Raw genomic sequence first — 16324 nt, 5'->3', positions numbered from 1 at the left:
TCTATGAAGAAGAAAATCTAGACTCCCGCAGACCTGAGGCTCATTAACAAAGTCACTTTCCTCTGCTTTCAAGTCCAAGTAGTCATTTCACACCTGAAAGTTCAGAAACGTTGATGGGGCAGAGGCGGGGGGGATTGATGGGGCAGGAAGGAAGGTTGTGTTGAGGGGAGGACAAGGAAACCAAGATCTATTGGGGATTCAGAAGCAAATGGCGGGGCCCGAAGGCCTCTGTGGGAAGGGGCAGCAAAGTGAGCAGTAGTGCAGTGAACACGATTTCTAGTGCTTTCCCCAACTTCAGCCTCTGGGGTCTACCAAGCAATGTACTGAAGGTTTCGCATATTCACGTCCTGGGGGCCAACTGTGCACAGCAAATACAAACCGCAGGGAGAGCAGTATTGCTCTGTTGCCATATTAGGGCCTGACTGAAGCCATCTGCTGGTGCAGGCTTGGCAAGCAGCAGCGTTCGCTCCGCTGGTAGTGTGATGGCAGCTCTTCTTCCAGGCTGCCCCGTGGACTTCGCCCGCTGGTGTGGGTAAGGCCCCTGTAGCAGCGCCTTGCCCCGCTTGATGCCCACGCCATCAGAGGGCGAGCATTAGAATCCTATTATATGCTCAAGACCCCGGTGGCTCTGTAAGGGCCCAAAGGCTCGTCTCGCTGGCTGACAGATTTTCCCTGGCTGCCTGTGTAGCCCAGGCCCAGCAACCTCTCCCCCAAAGCTTGGTGTGCACTGCCTTTAGTAGACGTTATTATGCCAGGGTTTAAAGGAAACAAAAACGGTCCAGTGTGGATTTATTTATGGCCAGGGTCTCTTATCCACAATTAGACCAGCTTAAGAAGGGGATTCAGAATTTGGTAGCTGGTGAACATCACCAGAACGACTCACATCCCAAGGGAAGCAACTGACCGCCTCTGCCTGCTCATAGGTGCTCTGGTGGGGGCAGCCCCCTTGGCTGCTGTGGGTAGAGGAATGATTGCAGCCTGAGCAGACTACGCTCCTCACTGGGCCCCAGGAGCCTTGGAATCAGAGAGGAACAGAACTACTGATAGAAGGAAATTTAGAGTTCATCTAGTTCAATACCCCGATTTAGCAAAATGGGGTGACTGAGGCCCAGAGGAGAGGGAAATGACTTGCCAAGGGTGAAACAGTAACTCAGTGACTGAGCCTGGCCTGGAACCCAGGGCTCCAGACCCCCAGGAGGTGCCCTCTTCTTTAGGAACTCTCCTAGGAGACTGAATAACTAAGCGCGGGGGGCGGGGGGCGGGGGGCGGGGGGGGGCCCTCCCCACTGAGTGCTTCATCCAATGCAGAAAAACTTTTCCACACGAAGTGCAGACCTTAATGACTGATGATCATTTAAAGGGATTATCTAATCTGCAACACAAAGGATTTAAGAGCAAAATGAGAGTCAGGGCTGAGTGTATAATTAGTACAGATTGTTGGGTCTAACCCACTGGGTGTAGTTAAACTGATTACAAATAGAAACAGATTTTTGGATTTAGCATGAAAATTTCCTTGCTGGCCCAAAAGGTTCTCACTGACGTTCAGCTGCAAGACAAAAGACAATTTATGCGCGTTTTACGATATGTACCTAACCAAACAAAGATATACTCTGGAAAATCACTGATAAACATAAAAATGAGTGATTTAAGAGTATGGTTTGTGGTTATTCCCATAAGGCATCTGGTTCGTAGCAAAATGAGAAGGCTTTGGGTTTGGTGTAGATTTAGCTTCTTTGTAGATTTTTAATTTTTTTTTTTTTAATATTTGCTACTGGCTGATCCCCAGATACTGTTCCCACAGGCTTCTTGTTTTTCCCAAGACAACATGTCTGACAAGTCTCTCCCGCCCACTTAGGGCTGGCCTCCAAACTGTTAACAGTGATTTCTGAAAAACACAAAACAGATTGTGTGGATTCCTTACTTAAAAACCTGCAGTGGCTCCCTGTTGCCCACAGGAGAAAGTCTTAGCATTCCTAATCCACCATGATTTGGCCCTTACTTACTTGTCCTTCCTGCCCTACCTTTTATCACCCGCCAGGCAACACACACACCCCACAACGATGTGAACGCTACATTCCTTCCCTCCGTAGAGGCTACTTGCTCCTATTGAGTATGCCCTATCGACTTTCTCAGATATTAATGATTTTTCTCAAGCTGAACCCTCTGCCTGAAATGCATAACCATCTCATTCAGCCCTGCCATAGTTCCACCCATCCTTCATGGTGCAGGTTATGGCCCAATTGTCCCAAGAAGCCTTCCCAGAACCTTCTTTTATTTGGAATTTTTCTCTCTCCCTTCTGTCACCCTGGTGTTTCGCTTGTGCCTTTATCCGAACCCTTTCTGCTTTCTGCCAACTGTCTTGGTTTGTCTATTGGTCTGTTTTCCTTGCCAGACTGTGGGATTCCTGAAGGCAGACACTAAGTCTTTCTCCAAGCTTCTAGCTCAATGCTTGGGCCATAGTAGGCTACTGTTAAGTTTGTTGAATTAAATTGGATTATATTTCTCCCGTCCAGGAATGTCCATGGTTAGCTTTAACCAAAACCCTATTTCCTCTGTGTCCCGTAGTGCTTCCTTGTCATGCTAAGCTGTCCCCTTCATCTCTAATCTCCATGATGGTGGCCCAGGCCCAGAGTGTGTCTTTGCTGGAACTCCCATCAGTATCAGCTACAGGAACCCAGCTATAGGGTTGGGTGATAAAGCTTTGCTGCAGCTGAGTGGGAAGCCTTGGGAAACCTGTAGCCACAGCTTAGGAAGTACTAGAAGGTATTATTCTGAATATTCCTTGGGTCTTTTGGAGGTAGAAGACTTGGCCCAGCTTTGTGCCAGGGGTGCATGGTGGCCTTGGCCATCATTGCTGATTGCTTCAGGTAAACAGAACTGATATAATGCCCATTTGGGGTCCCCAAACCTAGAGCTCTTTTCAGTATTTCACAAAGCTTAATAAAGCTACTTAATCAAGTTTGTGATCAGTTCTATGTGGAAACACTGACTTCTCTCATATGCTTTTTTTTTGATGTACAGTTGATTTATACTGTTGTGTTAGTTTCTGCTGTACAGCAAAGTGATTCAGTTATATATACATTTTTTTAATATTCTTTTCCATTATGGCATATCACAGGATATTGGATATAGTGCCCTGTGCTATACAGTAGACCTTGTTGTTTATCCATTCTGTATATAAATAGTTTGCATCTGCTAACCCCAAACTCCCAATCCATCCCTCCCCCCATCCCCCTCGTCCTTGGCAACCACAAGTCTGTTCTCTACGTCTGCGAGTCTGTTTCTGTTTTGTAGATGGGTTCATTTGTGTCATATTTTAGATTCCACACATATAAGTGATATCTTTGGTATTTGTATTTCTCTTTCTGACTTATTTAGTATGATAATCTCTAAGTCCATCAATGTTGCTGCAAGAGGCATTATTTCATTCTTTTTCATTGCTGCATAGTATTCTGTCGTATATACGTACCACATCTCCTTTCTTAGCTTTTCTTTTTAAATTTTATTGAAGTATAGTTGATTTACAATGTTGTGTTAATTTCTGCTGTACAGAGTGACTCAGTTATACATATATATATATCTATTCATTTTAGTATTCTTTTCCATTTTGGTTTATTGCAGGATACTGAATATAGTTCCCTCTGCTGTACAGTAGGACCTTGTTGTTTATCCATCCTATATATAATAGTTTGTGTCTGCTAATCCCAAACTCCCAAGCCTTCCCTCCCCCACCCCTCCTCCCCCACCCCTCCTCCCCCTTGGCAACCACAAGTTTGTTTTCTATGTCTCTGAGTCTGTTTCTGTTTTGTAAATAAGTTTATTTGTATCATTTTTTTTAGATTCCACATATAAGTGATATCATATGATATTTGTCTTTCTCTGTCTGACTTACTTCACTTAGTATGATAATCTCTAGGTCCATCCATGTTGCTGCAAACGGCATTATTTCATTCTTATTTATGGCTGAGTAATATTCGATTGTATATATGTACCACATCTTCTTTATCCATTCATCTGTCAATGAACATTTAGGTTGCTTCCATGTCTTAGCTATTGTAAATAGTGCTGCAATAAACATTGGGGTGCATGTATCTTTTCGAATTATGGTTTTCTCCACATATATGCCCAGGAGTGGGATTGCTGGATCATATGGCAACTCTGTTTTTAGTTTTTTAAGGAACCTCCATACTGTTCTCCATAGTGGCTGTACCAGTTTACATTCCCACCAACAGTGTAGGAGGGTTCCCTTTTCTCCACACCCTCTCCAGCATTTATTGTTTGTAGATTTTTTGATGATGATGGCCATTCTGACCGGTGTGAGGTGATATACCTCATTGTAGTTTTGATTTGCATTTTTCTAATAATTAGTGATGTTGAGCATCTTTTCATGGGTTTTTTAACCATCTATGTCTTCTTTGGAGAAATGTCTATTTAGATCTTCCACCTATTTTTTGATTGGGTTGTTTTCTTGCTGTTGAGTTGTATGAGCTGTTTGGATATTTTGGAAATTAAGCCCTTGTCCGTCACATCATTTGCAAATATTTTCTCCCAGTCTGTAGGTTGTCTTTTCGTTTTATTTCATGTTTTTTAGTTATCTTTGGCAGGATATTTTCCCTGAGTTTTTTTTTTTTTTCAAGAAGGAACCCATTACTATTTACTCACTGCAGTATACTTGGTATATGTACAAAATTTTTCAATTTGTATATGATATAGCTCCATATGAGGTTCAGAGTCAGCGCTGCATTCAAAGAAAGAACACCTCTGCCACTTACCAGCTGTGTAAATACAGGCAAAAAAAGTAACCTGAGCTTGAGCTTCCTCATCAGTAAAATGGGAATTATAATACCTACTTCATAACATTACTGAGAAGGTTCGATTACATGAGATCATGTATATAAAGGGCTTAGCACAGTGCCTGGCACACAGTGAGGACTCAATAATTGGTAGTCATTTTTATAATTTCAAAACATGGGTTCCAAGAGATAGACATAACAGAAGAGGTATTTGGTGGCAAAAAGATGAGAAACTACTGGATCTAACATAACTGCTGGGTTTTCCATAACTGCTCTAGTAGACAAAACTGTGCAGTGTTCATGGATTATTTGAAGAGCAAGGTAAATAGTGGAGGAGCTGAGTGGTCACATTAGTAGACGTTGTTTGCTTAATCCTGATGTTAGGCAAGGGGGATATCTGGAAAAGGAATCTGAAGGCGCTGCTGAAAGTGCTCTCATTCAGGTCAGCCCGAAAAATACTCCTCTTCATTTAAGTTGAGAAGTCGCCATGAGACTCAAGGCTGGGCTTTCAACAGATCCAGCCATATGTGTTCTCGACTTTGGTGAAATCCGATCGGGACCTAAGCCTGCGCTATCCTTGCCGACTGACAGCTGACCTCGGCCTGCTCTGTGCGCCCTGCACCGTTCACCTTTCAGAGAAAGAGGTCTGATTTCCAAGTAGAGCATTGCTCTTTGTTCTTTTTCTCTTTGATTTTCTTTGTATCTATTTATTCTGGGGGGAGAGGGAATGGATATTAGTCTACCGATTCACTTTTCCCTCAGTAAGAGGGTTCCCTGGAAATTTTGATTTGCGTTATTATCATCAGCACTCAAGAAGAAACACTTTCTCAGCTTCAGAAGAGCAAAATGTGGTCAGATTCATATATATTAAAAGTTAGGACATCATTTCCTTGTACAGCAATGAAAAATAAGTATAGTTAGTAACAAAATAGAAAAATTACTTGTATCAAATGTGATAAGCAAAGGACTCAATAAAATATATATTCAGATTAATAGGGAAAATATCAATACCCATTAGGTAAGAAGGCAAAGGATATGAACTGTTATTCACTGAGAACTAAAACACAGAAAAAGTTCATCTATACTAGTAATCAAATACACTCAAATTAAAGAAACTTTGAGATATCATCTTATACAGACTACAGTATCTTTTATTGGTTCCCTCATCATTGCTGGTGGCATTATAAACTGCAGTAGCCCTTTGGAAAGTAGTGTTGCGGGCCGTGTAATCAGATCCTCTGGCTTTGATCACCTTGACCTTGCTGCCTGCTCTAAGGAATGCCAGCCTCACAGCAGCCGTGGTCCTGGGCCCTGCTCTGCACACATCCTGGACCAGCTGAGTCCTTACACTTTCTTCCTGTGACTTACTTACTGCGTGTTTCATCCCCTGTAAGAGGAGCTCTTCCTTCCTCTTCCTTCCTTCCTTCTGCAGAATCCCTGTCATTTCCTCTGTGCCTGTTGCTATGCATCTCCATGTCCCCAAGGGATCTTTCTGGCTCCACTGGCCACAGGACAGTTGGCTGCTGAGGTCACTCACATCACATCACCTTCACAAGCTATTGAAATAGAAACAAACATTGGTGACCGAGTCCAGAAAAGCCAAGGGAGTAGATTTGAACTCTAAATCTGGAAAAGCAAATCTAAAAGAAACTGAGCCCTGGGCCAGGACCAGCTGTCTTTAATTTCCTGACAAACCACTATCTACTTAGATTTACCCTTTGGGAGATTTTCGCGTTAGGCCAACCCCAATACCCCAATTTCTTTTCAGAATCATGAGCATATCTCATAAACGGTAGGCAGTCGAAGAAAGAGGACCCTTACCCATTAGCCTTTCCTTAGTCTTAAATTCTATGCATTATATTGGGCTGGCCAAAAAGTTTGGGTCTTTCCACTTACAGAAAAACCCAAACGAACTTTTTGGCCAACCCAATATCCTGTGTGGGTGTGGATATGTGTGTTAGGGGTGGGCGGTGAAAAGACCATATAGATAAAAGAAATATTTCTGAGAAAAATAAAACAACTTCCAATGGCAAACTACCCTATCATCAACTCTAAGGCAAGGCCTCCCAGGGGAAAATCTGAACAGGGTGCAGGGCCCAGGAAAGGTACCCTGGGAGACTACCACATCCCCTCTCCCACCAACACACACACACACACACACACACACACACACACACACACACACACACACACACACACACACACACACAAGGACACACATGTAGTCACCCACATGGCACCTTACGTTTGGATACCTGTGACATCTGGTGAAAATGACCTTCAAGCGTGGCCTTGCCAGGTGGGACATGTGGAAAGGGCCGGTGTGCACTCGGGGGTGTGGGTGGAGCCAGAGGTGGGAGGAGAGCAGCCAGTTCGCCCCCTGTTGGTGGGATCTCTGGCAGGAGCACCAGTAGCCATCTTCCTCGGGCGGGCCCCGCACATAACACCCCTGGCTTCTTCCCATCTCCTGGCGGCCTTCCCTTCAGCGAAAGGAAGAAAGCAAAGCTGGGGCATCCCAGCAGTGCAGACAAGCGCTTGGGCCGTGAAGGGTGCAAACCTGAGGCTGTTGGTAAGCCTGTATTTAAATTCTTTCCTTTCTTTCGGCAGAACTGGCTTATGATCTGGACGTGGACGATGCTCCTGGAAGCAAGCAACATGTGAATCAGAAGGACAATGAGATAGTTGCCTCTCACAACCTCGGGAACGGCCCTTCCCCGCTGAACATTCTCACCAGCTTGGCAATCTCCGTGGTGTGCTCTTTCCTCCTGGTGCACTGACTGCCAAGGTCACCGCACACGTGCTGCCCTTCAGCACCCTGTGGTCTCCCTCTATAAAGGGAACCACCTTTTTCTTTTTTTCTATTTTTTTATCTTATATACCTCCTCCAGCCATTAAGTAGAAGACTAACCATGAGTTACGTTTTCGAAAATCAAATGGTATCTTTCTTTATGAGGACGGTAAATTTTAGTGGTAGTATAGATTGTCCTTTTGCAACGAAAAAAAAAAATTCAAATTGTGCCAAATTATTTTCCTATGTTTGGCTGCTAGAACATGGTTACCATGTCTTTCTCTCTGTCTTTCCCTTTGCATGGATTTCTTTGGAAAAAAATAAATGCTCAAATAAAAATGCGTTGAGTCTTTTTTGTAAGCCCACGTACGTGGTGACCATGCAATGCTTTCCCCCTCCTCACCTAGCTTTCTACTCAGTATAAGAAAATCCCCCTCCCTCCCTGCCTACCTTTTGGGTATCAATCTTGGCTCCAAGCTCCAGTCAAAGCCAGTCTGTCCCAACACACACCCAATCCATAATCTCCATTTACAAACAGGGTAGAGTATCTGGCCTATGAAATTAAAGGCATCTCAGAAAAGTGCCCCCGTCTCTCTCTACAAATTTCACTTCGCTGAAAATGTTTTGCCCAACTAGAAATCCTCTGTATGGATCATGTACACAATTAATATCCTTCCTTCCCCCAACCCAGAGAGGGGAGCCCCAATAGTGCAAAGTAATTCCCCAAGCTTCTTTGCTCCCTGTCTCCCTTCTCCAGGGGCTGCCACGTGGCAGGGCCGGCAGTTGCCCTGGGTCAGGTTGCAGAGGTTGTCACCGTGAAACCCGGGATTTATAGGAAGCAACACGGCTCTTGGCCTCAGATGGGCTCCTTCAACAGTCGTTTGTTCCACAACTAGGCCTTGCGTACCTGTTGGCTGTCAGGCACTGTACCAGCTGCTGGAGATGATACAAAACTAAACAGATTGGATCCCTGCTCTCATGGAGCCGAAGGTCTGACACCAATACTAATTCCAATATCAGCTTGTAGGTCCAGTGTTATTACTTAAGACTGCCTTTTACACATACGGCACACAAGCAATAATGATGCTGATGCTGATCTCTGAACGTTCCGCTGCCAAAGATCCTCAGGAATGACCGACTTGCCACCGTTTCCAATGCCGGGCTTATTGCCCACTTGCCAGGGCGGGTCACCAGAAACATTGTTGACTCTAATGAGTGGGAACTCAACTCCCACCTGAGGGCTAAGAGGGGCGAAGCTGAAGGAGGAGAGAGAGGGGCTGAGGCACAGGGCCAGAGTATGAGTCAAGGTCAAGGAAGAACTGGAATGCCCCCTTTGACACTGGGAGGCGGGCCCAGCCAGGCGCTCCCATTTCTGCCCGGTGGCAGGAGGTGGCAGGAGGTGAGCCCGCGGGAAGCAGGCAGGGGAGTTTTATAACTTACCTTTTCCCCTCCGGCTGTCACCAACACACTTTCATCAGGGTCTCCTGTGGAGCACAAGTTCCCGATAGCCATTTTCATCCTTTGCAGAAATTTTTGCAAATGCCAATTAGAAATGTTTGGTTTAGTGTTGCCTTCAGTTGGTTTTGTTGAAGTCAAGGCTACGATCGGTGGTATTTGTTAATATGCTTTCAGTGATTTATAGCGGTTGGTAAGACTTGAACTGGCATTATCTTTGTCTTTTAAACATCATTATTTCTGTATTTGAATGGGATTTGTGAGAATCTTTGTTCTTTGATTCATGAAACCTAAATACGGCAAAGGTTTGTTCCTTGGACTCAAGTGTGCCAGGCTACCATCATCAGATCAGAAGAAGTCTCGAAAGCCTGGTTACCGCCTAATCGTCGTCCCTGTCGCTCTACAGAAAGGTTTTTATTTAATGTGGCAAAAATAATGTGTGACCCTGAGATCACGTTTTACGCCTGCAAGCGGAAGGGCACTGTCTTAAAGTCCATTTCTCCTTTCTAGGAGATGAAGAGGACTGTTTCTACACATCCTTCTCATTCACTTCCCCTCTTCAGACCTCGGTTTCCCTCTTGTAAAGTGGAGAATCAGGTCAAGATGTCTAGTTTCTTTGTTGCTTTCATTTTGTGGCACCACTGGCCCCAAAAGGAAGTAAGTGCCAGTCCCTCTGCCTAGCACTGGTGTTATGCATGTTCTATTCCCACGTGCCTCTCAGGACGTTGCCAGCTTAAGGTCCTATTTGATATACTTCAGTTCCCAGAACGTGACACAAGCCAGCCAGCGTTTCTGCGATCTTGGTATACTGCCGGCTATGGTCCGTGCATCCTGAGTGATGCGGGGCAGAAGACTCTACAATGTCCAAGGCCTGCTGGCTTCAGCTGAATGGTTAGAATTAAAATGGATAACCGTTCACACTTACAAAACATGGAAAATCCACCATCTCCAACTGACATTTTCCTTTTACTCAATAGCCTTTGTCTTTTAGCATTTTATCCATGCCTTTTCCTATCCCTCTATATTTATTCTTCTAGTTCAGAATCTAGTTTCACAGCTAGTTGCTGGTGGCTTTTCACCTTTGAAGTGTTTATCCTACCCTTTGATTTAAACTTCCTACATGAATTTTGTTAAGACGACTATTGTCCTTAGAATAGGCCTGGCAGTTGGGAAGTGGCCCCATCTTGTTGTGAGTTTTCAGGCCCCTTTCTCGTTGGATCCATGTGTGAACTTCCACCAGCTCAACTCTGGTATTTGAACAAGGTTAAATCATAGAACAACATACTGAATCCCTAGGTTGAAAAGGATCCACTAATTCATCCCACAATCAGTGTTTGATTAGTGCCTAAGGCTGGGCCCTCACTAGGTTGCAAAACAGTTTATTTGGTTGCTGGACACCTCCAATTTTTAGAAAGTTTGTTTTTTTCAAAAGCGATATATACAGGTAATAAAAATCTAATAGTACATCATCACATAAAGTTTAAAAGATGACATCTATCCCATCATTCCATATCCCGTAGTTATTATTAAATATTTGACTGAAAGCCTTCCAGTCATTTTTCTCCCTCTTTAGGTGCATATTCACACACATGAGATTATACTGAATGTATAATTCTATAATATGAATGAATCTTTGATAGGTTGAGCCTAAATCTGCCTTCCTATAATTTCCACCCATTGGTCTTGGCTCTTCCATAAAGACCAACATGAGATTAAGATGATACCACTTTTGGGACTTCCCTGGTGGCACAGTGGTTAAGAATCTGCCTGCCAATGCAAGGGACATGGGTTTGATTCCTGGTCTGGGAAGATCCCACATGCCATGGAGCAACTAAGCCTGTGCGCCACAACTACTGAGCCTGTACTCTAGAGCCCGCGAGCCACAAGTACTGAAGCCAGCGTGCCACAACTACTGAAGCCCGTGCGCTCTAGGGCCTGTGCTCCGCAATAAGAGAAGCCACCGCAATGAGAAGCCCGTGCACTGCAATGAAGAGTAGCCCCCGCTTACCGCAACTAGAGAAAGCCCATGTGCAGCAACGAAGACCCAACGCAGCCAAAAAAAAAAAAAGATGATGATACAACTTTTCACACAGCTGTCCTTCAACAATAATTTTCAATCACTGACTCTTGCCTCTTCTGGGTTGGTTTTCTCAGCTCCTTCAGCCCTGTTCCACGCTCCAGTGGGTCAGTGGTCCTCTTATGCTGTCATGCCCATAGCTGAGCTCATGGTGCCCCTGCAGCCGGCGCAGAACGGAGCACGGGTGTTTATGTTCCCACAGAGCCCAAGACCTCCACCAGACAGCAGTCCGAGAATGCAGACACTTAGAAGCCACGCCACACGCTTCATGAACAATGAGCTTGTGGCCAACTGAAACCCCCAGGTGCTTTTGCCAGAATGGCTGCCAAGCCAGGTCTCTTCCACCCCATACTCGTGTAACTGACTTCTTTAAACTAAATTCCAAGGGCTTTTGATTTTACTTGTCTAGACGTTGGGCCAGGCAGTATACACTGTGTGTGTGTGGGGGGGGGGAGTGTGAGTGTGAGTGTGTGTGTGTACAGGGGGGAGAAATTTTTTTCTTGCCAAGGCCACACATTTTGGAAGTCCTCTTTTGGAATTGCTGTTGAGCCAGTTTATGTACATACAAGAAAATAAGCCCCATTTCTTTAGAGTCAAACCTTTTTTGGAACCCAAAATGATGTTCTTCAGCTTGATCAACCATCTCATTCACTATATTTGCTGCCAAGTAGTTTTTAGCTGTCTCCCAAAATCAAATTTACCTTCAAGAAACAAAGGCCTCCCTGAGAAGATTCCAACGACAATGCTATGGGATATGGAGGGTTTTTCCCCCAAAAAATGTTCTACAATATTTGAGGACACTGTACATCTTGGAAGGACACAGCATTGGTTTGAATATAGAAGGTCTGCTACGTTTGCCAAGAAACCAACAAAATAAGCTCATTGCTTTTTATTCATTTTTATATGTTTAGAAATAAATATATTGACTCTGAAAGTTTCACATTAAAAATAGATGTAAGAGAGCAAGATGGCAGAGTAGGAGGGCACAGAATTCACCTCCCCCCAAAAAACACATCAATAATACATCTACGTGTAGAGCGATTCTCACTGAAAACTTATGAGACTGACACAGAGGCTCTTGTACAACAAAGGCTATAAGAAAGATCCACACAGAATCAGGTAGGAAGGGAAGAGAAGTGATCAGGTTGGGACCTATGCCCATGGGAGGGGACACAGAATGGGGAGGGAGGTTACAAGGGCAGAGATCCTCCCTGGGGAGTGAGCAGTTCCAGCCACATATTAGGTGCTCAAGCCCTGGGGTCCAACATCAGGAAGAAGAGTCCCCTTAGCTGGTTAGAAAACCAGTGGGACTAACAGGAGGGCTGTAAGAAACCTAGACCCTGCTAGTGAAGAGCACACACACACTTGCTTACACCTGAAACAAGGCAGAAAAAAAGAGTGAAAGTGCACGAGATTCTGGCTGGTTTCCCACGACCACTCCAGTGAGCACCCCAGCCTGAGCCAAGCGTTCACTATGCCCACTTGCTTCACAATGCAGCTCCACACTAGGGCAAAGTCTGCCACGAGAGGAGTGATTATGAGGGACTGTGCCAACCCAGACGCAGAACAGCATCTGAACAGGGTGGGAGCAGCAATTACTAGTGCTTACAGAGGCAGTGCATCAGAAGTGGTCCCAGACTCTGACTGGCCAGGCAGCACAGCCCATGCCCAGACCCACACCATGCACCTGCACCTGCTCCTCTTCCTCCAGCATTGTTCCCTTCTGGGGCAAGGGTTCTGGTGCTGGGAGTAGGGAGAGCACACACTTAGAAGGAATGGAGCCAGCTCGGACTCAAACTTCAGGGCTTCTGCTCCAGCAACTTGGGACCTGACCCCCCGCCCCCCGTAGGTTGTTGGCCACTAAGCAAAGAAGTCCCAGATCATAGCTGGCTCTGGTTCTAGCCCCTCCATCTCCAGCTCCACCTCTCATCAAAGTAATAGCTGCCAGCACACCCTGGGTAAAGACATAACTTGTGCTCATGTCAGATCCAGCTCCTCCACCAAAGCCTCTGGGCACACGCAGACTGCATAGAGACACTCCCACACAAGGACGCACCTTCAAGACCACAACAGGTAACTCTTTCATTATGTCTAATTTCATAGAGACAGAGAAAGTTAAGCAAAATAAAAAGCAGAGAAATTTGTTTCCATTGACAAAACAAGAGAAAACCCCTGAAAAAAGAACTAATGAAACAAAAGTAAATAACCTACCAGATACAGAGTTCAAAACATGAGTCATAAGAATGCTAACTGAATTAGGGAAAAGAATAGATGAACACAGTGAGAATTTTAACGAGGAACTAGAAAGTGTAAAAAAGAACCAGTCAGAACTGAAAAATACAACAAATGAAGTGAAAAACACACTAGAAGGAATTAATAGACTACGTGATACAGAAGAACACATAAGTGATCTGGAAGATAGAATAGTGGAAAGCACCCAATAAGAACAGCAAAAAGAAGAAAAAATTTTAAAAATGAGAAAAGTTTAAGGGACCTCTGCAGCAACATAAAGTATACCAACATTTGCATTATAGGAGTCTCAGAAGGAGAAGAAAGAGAGAAAAGCATCAAAAATGTACTTGATGAAATTATGACTGAAAACTTCCAAAACCTGAAGTAGGAAAAAGATATCCAGGTACTAGAAGCACAGAGGCTCCCAAACAAGATGAACACAAACAGACCTACACCGTGACAAATCATAATAAAAATGGCAAAAGTTAGAGATAAAGAAAGAATTCTAAAGGCAGAAAGACAAAAACAGAGTCACAGGGGAACACCCATAAGGCTATCAGCTGATTTTTCTGCAGAAACTTTGAAGGCCATAAGGGAGTGACATGATATATTTAAAGTGCTAAAAGGGAAAAGCATGCAACCTAGGATACATTACCCAGCAAGACTATCATTTAGAATTAAAAGACAGATAAAGAACTTCTAAGACAAGCAAAAACTAAAAGAGTTTTTATCAATACTAAACCTACCCTAAAAGAAATGTTAAAGGGTCTTCTTTAAGTGGAAAAGAAAAGGCTACCACAAGAAGTATCTATAAGAAAGAAAAATCCAACTAGTAAAGGCAAATATATGGTAAAGGCTGAGGATCACCCGCTTAAGTAAGCTAGGACAAAGATTAAAAAACAAAAAAGTTGTAATAAACTATAACTACAATAAATAGTGAAGGGATAAACATAAAGATACAAAATATGACAATGAAAACAAAATGTGGGGGAGGGGAGTAAAAAATGTAGATCTTTTAGAATGTGTTTGAACTTACATGACTACCATTTTAAAACAAGTAGATATAGTTATTGGTCAACATATAGGAACCCCATGGTAATCACAACTCAAAAACTTACAACAGATACATAAAAAATGGAAAAAAAGAACACACACATACCACTAAAGAAAATCATCAAGCCACAAGGGAAGGATTTAAAAGAACAGAGAACTATGAAAACGAGAAAACAAGTAAAAAAATGGCAAATAACTAAGCACCTACCAGTAAGTACTTTAAATGTCAATGGACTAGGGGACTTCCCTGGTGGTGCAGTGGTTAAGAATCCTCCTGCCAATGCAGGGGACACTGACTCGATCCCTGGTCTGGGAGGATCCCAAATGCCATGGAGCAACTAAGCCCGTGTGCCACAACTACTGAGTCTGCACTCTAGAGCCCGTGTGCCACAACTACTGAAGCCAGTATGCCTAGAGCCCATGCTCCGCAACAAGAGAAGCCACCGCAATGAGAAGCCCATGCACCACAACAAAGAGAAGCCCCCACTCGCCGCAACTAGAGAAAGCCCACACACAGCAACGAAGACCCAATGCAGCCAAAAAAAAAAAAAAAAAAGTCAATGGACTAAATGGTCCAATCAAAAGACATAGGGTAGCTAAAGGCATAAAAAAACAAGATCAAACTATATGCTGCTTACAAGAGAATCACTTCAAAGCTAAAGACACACACACACTGAAAGAAAGGGAATGGAAAAAGATATTTCATGCAAATAGAAACAAGAAAGTGAGGGGGGTAGTAATATTCATATCAGACAAAATAGACTTTAAAACAAAGTCTATAACAAAAGACAAAGAAGAGCACTATATAATGATAAAGGGATCAATACAAGAAGAGGACATAACACACATTAACATATATGCACCTAATATAAGAGTACTGAAATACATAAAGCAAACATCAACAGACATAAAGGGAGAAATTGACAATAATACGACTATAGTAGAGGACTTTAACACCCTACTTACACCAATGGACAGATCATCCAGACAGAAAATCAATAAGGAAACAGTGGCCTTAAATGACACATTAGACCAAATGGATTTAATAGATATCTACAAGACATTCCAACCAAAAACAGCAGAACACGCATTGTTTTCAAGTGCACATGGAACATTCTCCAGGATACATCACATGTTAGGCCACAAAATTCATCTCAACCAACTTAAAAGGATAGAAATTATTTCCAACATTTTTTCCAACCACAGCAGCATAAAACTAGAAATCAATTACAGGAAGAAAAATGGGAAAAACACAAATATGTGGAAACTAAACAACATGCTACTAAAAAACCAATGGGTCAACAATGAAATCAAAGAGGAAATCAGAAAATACCTTGGGACAAATGAAAATGGAAACACAACTTTACAAAATCTATGGGATGCAGCAAAAGTAGTTCTAAGAAAGAAGTTTATATTAATATAGGCCTACCCCAAGAAACAAGAAAAATCTCAAACAACCTAACCTTCCACCTAAATGAGTTAGAAAAATAAGAATAAACAGAGCCCAAAGTCAGCAGAAGGAAAGAAACAATAAAGATCAGAGAGGAAATAAATAAAATCAAGACTAAAAAAACAATAGAAAAGATCATTGAAAACAAGAGCTGATTTTTTGAAAAGATAAACAACATTCATAAACCTTTAGCCAGGCTCATCAAGAAAAAAGAGAGGATGCAAATAAAATACAAAATGAAAGAGGAGAAATAACAACTGATATCTCAGAGATACAAAAAAAAAAAATCAAAGGAGAACACTAGAGCTCTAAGCCAACAAATTGGACACCTAGAAGAAATGGACAAATTTCTAGAAAAACACAACCTTCCAAGACTGAATAAGGAATAAACAGACAATTTGAACAGACTGACCACTAGCAGTGAAATTGAATTTGTAATTAAAAAAAAAAAAACCTCCCAGCAAAAAAAAATCCAGG

The 16324-nt window shown here is 43.1% G+C and overlaps 1 protein-coding gene across 1 annotated transcript in view; it reads left to right on the top strand.

The window, feature by feature from the left end:
• The window catches only part of GPC3 (glypican 3), a 430874-nt gene extending 422955 nt beyond the window's left edge, over positions 1-7919 (top strand). Inside the window, exon 8 of the mRNA XM_036840086.1 lies at positions 7400-7919. Coding sequence (XP_036695981.1) covers positions 7400-7569 — 170 coding nt within the window. The 3' untranslated portion in view covers positions 7570-7919. The remainder of the gene's footprint in view (positions 1-7399) is intronic.
• The last annotated feature ends 8405 nt before the right edge of the window (positions 7920-16324 follow it).

This window comes from Balaenoptera musculus, chromosome X (assembly GCF_009873245.2).
Source record: "Balaenoptera musculus isolate JJ_BM4_2016_0621 chromosome X, mBalMus1.pri.v3, whole genome shotgun sequence".
NCBI lineage: Eukaryota > Metazoa > Chordata > Mammalia > Artiodactyla > Balaenopteridae > Balaenoptera > Balaenoptera musculus.
The sequence above is the reverse complement of the archived record's forward strand: the minus strand, read 5'-3'. Positions and strand labels throughout refer to the sequence as shown.